The sequence below is a fragment of the Sinocyclocheilus rhinocerous genome, unplaced genomic scaffold, assembly GCF_001515625.1.
Source record: "Sinocyclocheilus rhinocerous isolate Xijiao unplaced genomic scaffold, SAMN03320098_v1.1 scaffold95, whole genome shotgun sequence".
Classification (NCBI taxonomy): Eukaryota; Metazoa; Chordata; class Actinopteri; order Cypriniformes; family Cyprinidae; genus Sinocyclocheilus; species Sinocyclocheilus rhinocerous.
This window is the reverse complement of record NW_015662004.1, coordinates 384,851-395,833: the sequence shown is the minus strand read 5'-3', so window position 1 is coordinate 395,833 and position 10,983 is coordinate 384,851. Positions and strand designations below refer to the sequence as shown.

Below are 10,983 nucleotides of genomic sequence, written 5' to 3'. Positions count from 1 at the left end.
TGTTTTTATACACGAGTAACATTTCAAACCTTTGCAGTCGCACATTTACTGGACTTCATAGTAGCCTATATTATAATAGCCTTTAATGCACTATGTTAAAGGGGTCATATGATGCTGCTAAAAAGAACATTATTTTGTGTATTTGGTGTAATGAAATGTGTTTATGCGGTTTAAAGTAAAAAAAACACATTATTTTCCACATACTGTACATTATTGTTTCTCCTCTATGCCCCGCCTTCTGAAACGCGTCGATTTTTACAAAGCTCATCGGTCTAAAAAAGCGAGGTGTGCTTCACTCCAAAGAGAAAGGAAAAAATGAAATCGCATCATATGACCCCTTTAACAGTTTTAAACGCTAGTGTAAAGGCAAATACAGCAAATGCATCTCAATAAATTAGAATGTCGTGGAAAAGTTCATTTATTTCAGTAATTCAACTCAAATTGTTAAACTTATTCTAATCTATTGAGATGCACAGTATTATTATAACTGACCCCTTGTGCGCATGCTCTCTCTCTTTCCTCAACAGTCTAAAGTCTCACATTTTTAATTCAACTTTATTGAGCAGACGTGGACTAATTAGCGGACATGGTGCAATACCGGACAGGTGTTACTCGATTTATCCGAAGACAGAGACGGGAATGTCCATACGCATTTATTTCGGGTTTTATCCTGCGAATGTGCCCTTTGCCCCTTTATTTACGCACTGAACTGCGCCATTCTGAATGCCCTTTTCGTGCAGTCTTTAGCTCTCCGTCGTGTGTTCCCCGCATATAGATATCTGCCTAGAGATATTTGTATACCGCTTCCTCAGTTCGCTGTGAGGCGCATACAAAAGTTGCAGCGGTCGCGCAGCTCGTGCGACTGCTAATGTGCGTTAGCTAGCGCGCTCGAGTTCTCAAACGAGCCGTCTTAAGTATGAAAACGGCTTATATTCGCCGTTGACAGCCTGTATACGGTGTCGTTGGTTTAAAACGACACAGAGGGAATGACATAAGCTAGCGTTCACACGGAGTGACCGTTTCTGTTTCGACCGCGTACAACTGAAGCGGCGGTATTTGTATGTTCGGTGGCACTTCGGTGACATTAGCGTCACTGTCAGCTCGTTTGTCGATTTGGCGCGGGTTTTATTCAGCTTTTGTTGTGTTTTTGTATTCGCATGGCTGAAGGGTAACTTGTACTGGAGTTTTTTTGTTGGAGGGGCGTTTACCGTGTTGAAGCTAGCAGGAGCTTTTTGACGGGTAGATCACGGGCTGTCGGGGAGTTTGACAAGCAGCTTATGTAATGCTGGCGATTCCCGGCTCGACCTCAACAGACGAATAAGCAGCGGGTATTCAGAGTGCGACGAAGTTTATTTCGTGACACGACTTGTAGGCGTCGTCATTACGGTGCATTTATGCGTGTGTTTTTTCCGTGAGTTGTTTTTGCGACTCGCTGCTGTTGAAACACTGTGTCGAAGCTGCTGCGCGTCTTGTAAAAATCTATCGAACATGCGGGAAGTTCAACGAAAAGCTATTGCGGACACCATCTGAACGCTTAAACAGCTTTGGACTTGTATAGAAATGCATTTTTCGTCAAACATCTTGTAAAGGTAAGTCTGTCTCGTGCACTCGGGGTCATTTGCTTTCCGTGCGTTGTGAATGCAGAGTGCATTTTTGCAATTGCACACCGTCTGCGCTCGTTTTTCTTGTTTTAACCTTGACATATCTAATGTTAACCCATATAGCTGCTGCTATGGCTTTAAATTATGTTTCAAAGCTTCTCCTGCTGCCACAATTTTGCGTCATTTAGACATTCCATGCCTTTTAACGTTTAAACCATGTCCTCAGACTTGGTTTCAGTTCTCGTTAAGTCATTTAGTATGTATTGATGTGCTGTTTGACATTTATGTAGGTTTAACGAGCTTTAGTGCACATTAGCGGTTTGTCAGGCTGAAGTTCATTTTGAACGCAGTGGCTAAGCTCAACCGACAGGTGGCAGCACTGCGGTGCATCGACTGATGCATATGGAGGATTTGTATGAGTTTTAATGTCTCTACGCACCTCGAGCCTTTATCTGAGCAAACAATCGCCTCATCAAGCTCCATTTTGTGGGATGAGTTTGAATGAGTTGCAGTAGGTTTTTATAGAACTACAGAATCCATTAGTGCAGTAATGCAGACTATAGATTCAAATAAGTTGGCAGGAGAAAAAAAAAAAACATAAAACAAATGCTCGTACAAGGGTCAAATACAACTTGAATGGTTGTTTAGCTGAAAAGTCTTAGAAAGCTGCAAAACCCATTCATTATATCACCCCAAGAGAGCTTTTGTGTGGGCATCTGGATAGAAATGTAGTTTCATATCATATTATTTAATTGCATTCTGCCCAGACCTACTCTATTCAAAGTCTGAATCTGTAATATTTTCTGAATAACTCGCCAGCAAATAAATGTTGGAGGCCTTGGCGCAAAATTGCATTTTTCTTTAAATTTTTTTGTCTTTGTCTTGTGTAAACATAAGTGCAATGTAAAATACTACAATAGCAATTTGTACTCCATTTTATATGTAAAACATAATGTATTTTTTGATAATATTAACTAAATTTTATGTTTAATGTTTCTGTCTATACAACAGGATTACGATATGGACAGTGGACAAAAACGCAGCAGTAACAATGCTGAGAATTTAACTTTCGAGGATTGTATCGAGAGAGGCTTCGTGCCTGATATTGGTGTCAATGCGTCCTCTTTAAATACGTCAAAAGATTTCTCGAATGGACAGAGCGGTAGTGACGCTCAAAGAAATCTCTCTGTGGCAGATCCATCCTTAATGGGACGTAACATACAAGAACCAGATGTTAAGGCATTTAAACCTTTCAGAATGCAGCACCAGCAAAAGGTAAAAGAGCCCCTCATTGGGGAGAACTTTTCGCTCTTGGAAGAGAGCATTGCAGACTTAAATCGTGGTTCTGGTATCCAGGCCCCTGACACTTTTACAATGAAAATGGAGCAGTTTTCCCCCATAGAGAAAGATAGGCTGGACTTTCCACCCTATGGCCACCTGGATAAGGAATTGGATGGTAATGAGAGAGTGATTGGAGACAACACCATTGACATCCTTAAGGATCTGGACTTACCTGACTCCTTATCTGACCTGAATGAGCTCTACGTTGCCGACGAGGCTGCCTTTCTTTCCTCGTTGGCTGTGGATGATGCCCTGCTGGGAGAGAGCAACTTTCTGAAGGATACCAGCCCTGTTTTCACTGGCAACAGTGCAGCCTGTACAAATGTGAACGGCATGGGGAAACGGCAGCAGATGGTAGAAGCCAGTGTCAACACGCCGGTCATAAAGACAGAGAAAGACACCGACTTTATCCAGCTGTGTACACCGGGTGTCATCAAACAGGAGAATGAGAGGCGGAGCTACTGTCAGATGTCAGGGATGGGTGGGCCTCACGGTGGGCCCGCCACGTTGGGAGATATGGGCGGACAGGGATACCACTATGGAGCCAACACCGCCTCAGCTGTGAGTTTACCAGGTCAGAAACCTCCTTTCGGCCTGTTTTCTCCCCTACCCAACTTAAGTGATGGCTGGGTTCGAGGAAATGGATATGGAGATCCGTCTGGGATGCAGAGAGCCAATGAGACCGTACTTCCGTCCAGCTATCCATACAGCAGGTAGGAATGACTTTCAAAAGCTTTTGAATGAGCTGCTTTGATTATGAACGATGAAATAGATAAATAGTAAATAATTTGCTCTAAAATGAAAGGAGGCTGAGGTAGTGCACATTATTTTGCAGATTTGCATGTTTTGGGACACGGTTCCCACGGCCATGGAAAACTTCTGGGAATTTTAAAATCGTGATTTCCCGACCTGAAAAAGTTTTGTCGTAATGCGGAGCTGTAAAATATTTCATCAGCTGATGAAATTGTGGCCATTATGGGAAATCTTTCCCCATAAGGGGCATATCGGCAAAATGCAATCACAGAAAACTTTAAAACTCCGGGATAATTTAGAGGCTTGAAAAGAAATGAGTACAATTTTAAACATTTTTGAAGTTTTTGTATTTTGTATTTATTCTCAGTTCTAAAATATTTCACAGGATGTCATTTTTGTAAATGTAATCTCGATATAATGATCCTCATCCAGTCAAGTGTCAGTCATGAAATCCTGATGGCAATGTGGAGTGGATTCTGTATTCCAGACCCATTTACCCATTTAAGAAAAAGAGAAAAACTGGCCACGAAACTTCTCAAAACTGCATGATATTTGATGAAGCTGTTGTTTGCAGCTTTAATTAGTTTGTGTGTTGGTCCGCTGCTTCTCCCAGGAGCCCATGTGTGCTGATCTGTATTGGTGCTTTGCTTGTCCAAAGCAAACACATGGGCCTCATGGAGCTCCCTTTGGCCCAGAACGGCACACATGCGCTCCTCTCTGAGCCCAGTTTCAGGAGGCTCTAAGCATCAATAACAACATCGACCACTGTTGCTGTTGCTGATGTGATATTGTTTTTCGGTGAGTGTGGAGAGGACTAGAAGCTATGAGTCATTATGGCTCAAAATTCCCTGAGTGCTGAAAATAATATAAAGTGTGTCTTGTCTCTTGACCAATATTACTTTGCTACTTGGGGTTGGGTTTTCTGATGAAATGAATTTTGAAATGAGTTTTACAGCCAACCTTCTTGACCGAGATGTGAATTTATACGCTCTGGGAGATCCTGAAATATATGGACTTTTAATGACCTCAGTTATGCTTTTGTTCATGTTTCTGATTTGTATGTGTCCTAGTACGGTGTAATGTTTTGTTAACGTTTTCCTATCCAACTTGATCCAACGTGCCAGTCTCATTTGCGCAAGAGAAACCTTTAAACCTTTTCTCGATGGCTCTGTGTTAATCTGGTAGTCTACTTAGAAAGCCAAGTTAGAGATATTTAGGTCAGCATATTTCTCCCTCTAAACCAACTTGGACAGTTTAGTGCTGTCTTAGTGGAAACTTATCAGTGTTAGTTACCTGAAATTTCACCTGACTCATTTTTGTGGACACATCTTGTATTAATATTCATTGTATTCATATTCTGTTTAGAATTTTTTAAACCTCTTACAATCAGTTCAGTTTAAACATTCAGACTCCGTTCAAACTATATTTTGAAGTAAGTTCAGCCTTGGGTGTGCCATTTTTGCTTGTTTTTCATAGACTGCTCTTATGAAGACATTTGATATTAAAGTTTGGAAATCTCCCTGATGTACACTGATTAAATGCATTCAAAATGTAACCAACAGTGATGCTGTCATCATATTTGCATAGTGAAATACGATTGGTCTTTTTTTATTACACTGATTTGTGTTCTGAATTATTGGCCGTCTTCTTTGCATATTTAACCATTTATAGCTCTCTTTACACTGTACGTTTTATGCACAGTGACAGAAAACAAGACATGTTGACTGTCATGATAACAGCAAAACTACTCTGATGTTGAATTTCATTTACACAGAGCCACAACCTAAAATTTAAAATGAAGAAGAAAAAAAAAACTAACTACAACCATAATTTTCGAACACTCTAGTATTTTATTCAGGAAATGCTAAATCTACTTTTTAAAATCATTTTCCGTTTAGATGTCATTCATAAAATAATAATAATTAAAAAAAAAAACACCAGGACAATTTTTGATTTTGTGAAAAGTATTTACTTAATTTTGGATGTTATATATCTTTTAGTTCAGTTTAGTTCAAGGGATTCACGAGTCATGCAAGTTTTTTTTTTTTTTCTGAAGGTCAGAAATGTGAACTGCTGTCGAGAAGTGATTATAAATAAAACATTTCATAAATTCTTATTCACGTGTAACTTGGGTGTGCCATTTTTGCTTGTTTTTCATAGACTGCTCTTATGAAGACATTTGATATTAAAGTTTGGAAATCTCCCTGATGTACACTGATTAAATGCATTCAAAATGTAACCAACAGTGATGCTGTCATCATATTTGCATAGTGAAATACGATTGGTCTTTTTTTATTACACTGATTTGTGTTCTGAATTATTGGCCGTCTTCTTTGCATATTTAACCATTTATAGCTCTCTTTACACTGTACGTTTTATGCACAGTGACAGAAAACAAGACATGTTGACTGTCATGATAACAGAAAAACTACTCTGATGTTGAATTTCATTACACAGAGCCACAACCTAAAATTTATATATCTTTTAGTTCAGTTTAGTTCAAGGGATTCACGAGTCATGCAAGTTTTTTTTTTTTTTCTGAAGGTCAGAAATGTGAACTGCTGTCGAGAAGTGATTATAAATAAAACATTTCATAAATTCTTATTCACGTGTAACAGGGCAGATAAGAGGCAGCAGTACTCTTATCTGTAAGTTAAAAATAATTAAAAATAGCTAAAAAAAAAAAATTCACAAAAGTGAGTTTTTTGTTTCAATATGCATACAGTACAATGCTTAAAGTCCCCTATTGCTTGTGAATTTTTTTCTGGTTTTGGCATATTTCCTATTTATACAGCCAGTAATGTTAAAGGGGTCATGAACTGAGAAAACAAAATTCCCTTGATCTTTTGACATATAAGAGGTCACTGTACTATAAAAACTTCCTGTAAGTTTCAGAACTCAAAACTTTCTTGTTAGTCTAAAAACAGCTTATATTGAAGCCGATCTGCCAAAACGACAGGTTGTGGAATGTGCCACTTTATGACGTAATAGTGTGGCTAAACCCCGCCTCCGCAGAAGAAGTTCAACGCCTGCTTCTACATCACTGCCTGTTTAGCCCCGCCCACCGATTCACGCATGCAGTGTAAATACCGAGAGAGGCAAACGCAAACAACAAGATGCTGTTCAGTGCCAAGTTGTGGAAAAACATAGTCTTTGCATCGCGTTCCTTCTGATCCCAGCATTAGGAAAGAGTGGATGAACTTTATTTTTTAATGAAGATCCAGACCACATCAGTAAGTCAGTAAGTTTTTTTTGCATTACACTGTGCATATGAATGCTGTTTTGTTTAGAATAGTTTAAAACATTACGCACTTTTCTGAACAGACACGTAATGCAATTTCATTGCTTTGAATAAACAATTTAATGCAGTGCTTGATTTAGTTTATAGTTGCTGATTGCATTTTCTTGTGGGCTTAGGAAGCAAACCAGTTGCTTTTTTTCCCAGCTAAATTCAAATATAATTACTAAAAAAACATTAGTCATATTTAAGTACACATTTTTTGTTTCGTTTTTCAACCCTTTTGACAGCCCTAGTGCTTTTTTGAGCGATTTAGCAAATGGCTTCAGAGCTAACAAAAGTCTTAGTACTTCAAAAACTGTCACAATAGTAATTAATGAATTGAATATTTTTGAAATGTCTCCGCATTAGACTTTAGTACAGCAGCCTTTTAATGTACATACTGTATGCAGTACAGCTAGAAAACTAGCCTAATTTTGAAAAATAAGTGCCAGTGAGTAATGTTTGACTTGGACTTAAATTTGTTGACTCTAGCAGTTCCTTAAATCACACCTCTGATCATCTTTAATGCCAGCGTCTCGTGGCTCGGGTTTGTTTCAACATGTTTTCTAATCTGAGAATCAATGGAATTTCCAGCAGCAGGTCTGATTTGCAATAGCTCTCTCATACTGCAGTCGAAAGAAATATCTTGTCCATAGCGGTCCGTTCTGCTCTCTTTCCTGAGAGCAATATACCGGTGTGTTTGTTGCTTTAATTCACGTCGACGGCGGGTGATGCAGGAACACAGTGGTCTCTGACTTACTGTAAATGTGTGTACTGTATGTAAATTTGTAAATGTGTTTAAGTGTTGATTGTCATATCCAAAGTATAGCAATTAAATTTGATAATTTAGGTTCTGTTGATAATTTTAACCTTGAATATTATAGTAATGTACCAAATGAGAATGTCTTCTATATACACTCACTGGCCACTTTATTAGGTACACCTTGCTAGTACCGGGTTGGACCCCCTTTTGCCTTCAAAACTGCCTTAATTCTTCGTGGCATAGATTCAACAAGATCGTAAGATAACCATGACATTTTTGGTATTATTTTGCCTTGCAAGTGAAAGTACAGAACTGATTTTCACGCAGTGTTCTCTGTCAACAGTATTGCTGTTTGTTTATTATTATTATTATTATTATTATTATTATTATTATTATTTTGAACTCTTTTTGGCCTTTTTCGTTTCTGTTGCATAGAAACTGTGTGGAGAGGAGACAATAAATGAAGATCAGAAAATGTTTCAAGCCAGAATCAAACTTGCAGGGCTGCATGAGCATCACAACTCGCTTTGTCTAACCACTAAGCCAAGCCTTTGAATATATGATGAAGTTTAACTGCGTAACTAATCAGGGAAAAACATTTGAAGAATACATTCTATATTCATTACTCATTAATTTCCACCTCTGACATTTTTTTTACAGCCTGAAAAATCCTTAAGTACACAGTTTTAACTATTTGTTCAATTCTGTTGCATTTTTTTAAACATGTATTGATATACCTTAATTTTTTTCACATATAATGATACATGCTTAACAGAGTATCTTAACTTAAAAAGAGGTGACTGCTTGAAATTATTTTGTCTGCTGTACTTGATATGCTATGGCTTTCTGCCCTGATCATTTGTAATCTGGCATTGGTTCTTAAAATGAGGAGATCACCGGCCATCTGGTTTAAATTTTTTTTATTATTATTTGGATTTCTCCTTTTTAAAGTTTTAAAGGAGAAACATTAGCTTCAATATTTGTGATAATGATGCATGTCCTGTTTGAAGCTGAATAGTGCTGCAAATTTGTACACGGCCCTGTGGTAATAGGGGTTAAAACGCAACAGATGTGGGATAAAACTTTTCTGCTAAACATATTGCTAGGAACTGATTGTTTGATGCAAAGTGTTTTTTAAAGAAGCCTATTGTACAGTAGAAAATGACAAAGGGAAATAGTACAGTTTTCAGAACAGTGGAATGTGGGTCACAGAGGTGTCACCAACCAACACGCATCCGTTTTTGACTGCCTGTCTCACTCTATTTATGCAATGGTGTACTTATCAGTGGCGTAACTACAGACAGTGCAGGCAGTGCAGCCGCACTGGGGCCCGTGCCGCGGGGGGGCCCTGCCCACATTGCAAGCGACTATATTAATATAAATGAATAATAAACGTATTAATAATAAAATACAATTAGTACCGAGATTCTTCACAGAACTTAATAAATATATAAATTTGTTTTAGTTGGTCTAAATTAAGTAGGTTAGGCACAAATTTGCATATATGGGTTCCCTTCTAGACACGAGCGCTGTGTGTTTGTATGTGCTTCATAACCGTGCACCTGGGGGCCCGTCATAATAGCCTGCACTGGGGCCCGTCATTACTAAGTTACGCCACTGGTACTTATTCAGCAAGAACAGGGACATCAGTAGTGCCATGCGTACTGCTTGCACTTAACCTTCTGCAAATGCAGTGTGCAGTCTGTGATCCATCTGAAACAAAGGGAACAAAGGCATTCACCCAAAAATGAAAATGAAGTGAAACAGGACTGGGGTGTGAAGCTCCAAGATAAAAAAAATAACAAAAGAAGTGCCATAAAAAATGATCAACTATACTCCAATTCTTCTGGAGCCATACAACAAACTTTGTGTAAAGGAATAAATCAAAATCTAGAGAAATAACCCTAACCCTAAGTTAATTGTTTATAATATGTGTGTGTATGTATTAGGGATGTAGTCGACTAAATGGAACTGCAGCTGCTAGTCAACATTGGAAATTCTAGTCGACTTGAAATTATGAATGAAAGGGAATTTTCTTTCTTTAGAAAAGTTTCATTGGCATTTTTTGGGTTACCTCCATTTAAACAAAATAGCGTTTATATGCGCGGCAGCACTGCTTTGTTTACAGGATCAACCATGGTATACACTGTATTTCTGCTTGTCCAAAAGAGAGTGAATTAGCATTTTCATTCAGCCCGTCTGCCGCTTTTGTTGCTGTCAGTGTTGTAAATTTTACCTTTTGATGGAACATAAGATCAATTCAGGTAATAACATAACTACACTGTAAAAAAATTATTTGTTGACACAACTTGACTTAGTCAAGTCATCTTGTTGCATTGACTCAGTTAAGTTTAGCAAACATTAGTTGTTAAGTTCACTCAACGTATACGTAGTTGTTGAAATAACTTGCAGTAAATTGAGCCAACGTACTGTATCAATTAATGAGCTTTAAAATTTTTTAGTTAAGTCAACTGAAAAACATATTGGTTGAACTGAATTTTTCATGTTTTCACAACCATTAACTAAGTCTAATTGACATAAAATAGTAATTTTTACTCAACATCACTTAACTATTTGAGTTTACTGTACTTCATTGCTTTGACAAGAAGTTCTGGATATCTATCTGGAACCAGAATTATGAAATCAACAACTGCAAAATTGAAACTCTCAGCATTTATTTTTTAAACCGATACACCGTATCCAAAAACACAGACACAAAGAATTCACTTGCAAACATATAAAAACACTACACAAGAAAAACCTTCACATATACACAGCTCACACAAACATGTGCAAGCTTCTCTATGCACAGACCCATCTTAGTGCCAAAATAGTACAGATAACTCTCCTTGTCATTATCAGATATTTTCATTGCAGGAACAAATGTACATGAAGAATTCACAATAAGCGGTGTTAAAAAAAATTCACAAAACTTCACTGTTCAAAAACTGTGACAAGGAAAGAGCAAGCAGTACAAGGTAACAACTGTCAGTTTGAAAAAATTTCAAGAATACCAATGTTCCACTTAAAACAATGAGATATAAAACAACAATGCTCTTACACTTTAAACCAGTCCATCGATTAAACCGTAGCAAGAAGGAAAAAAAATTTTTTTTGTTTGTTTGTTTTCTGTCTTATCGCAGCCACTTGCTCTTCAAAGAGTGAACTCTTGCGGTGCAAGAGTCTGACCCGACTCCAATAAACAGGCGCTTGATCACTTCAAATGTGAATTTTAATTCCTTTGG

At 37.9% G+C, this 10,983-nt stretch overlaps 1 protein-coding gene across 1 annotated transcript in view; it reads left to right on the top strand.

The window, feature by feature from the left end:
* Positions 1–527: 527 nt before the first annotated feature.
* LOC107727260 (glucocorticoid receptor) overlaps positions 528–10,983 on the top strand; it is a 72,253-nt gene continuing 61,797 nt past the window's right edge. Inside the window, exons 1-2 of the mRNA XM_016537062.1 lie at positions 528–1,589; positions 2,613–3,655. Coding sequence (XP_016392548.1) covers positions 2,622–3,655 — 1,034 coding nt within the window. The 5' untranslated portion in view covers positions 528–1,589; positions 2,613–2,621. The remainder of the gene's footprint in view (positions 1,590–2,612; positions 3,656–10,983) is intronic.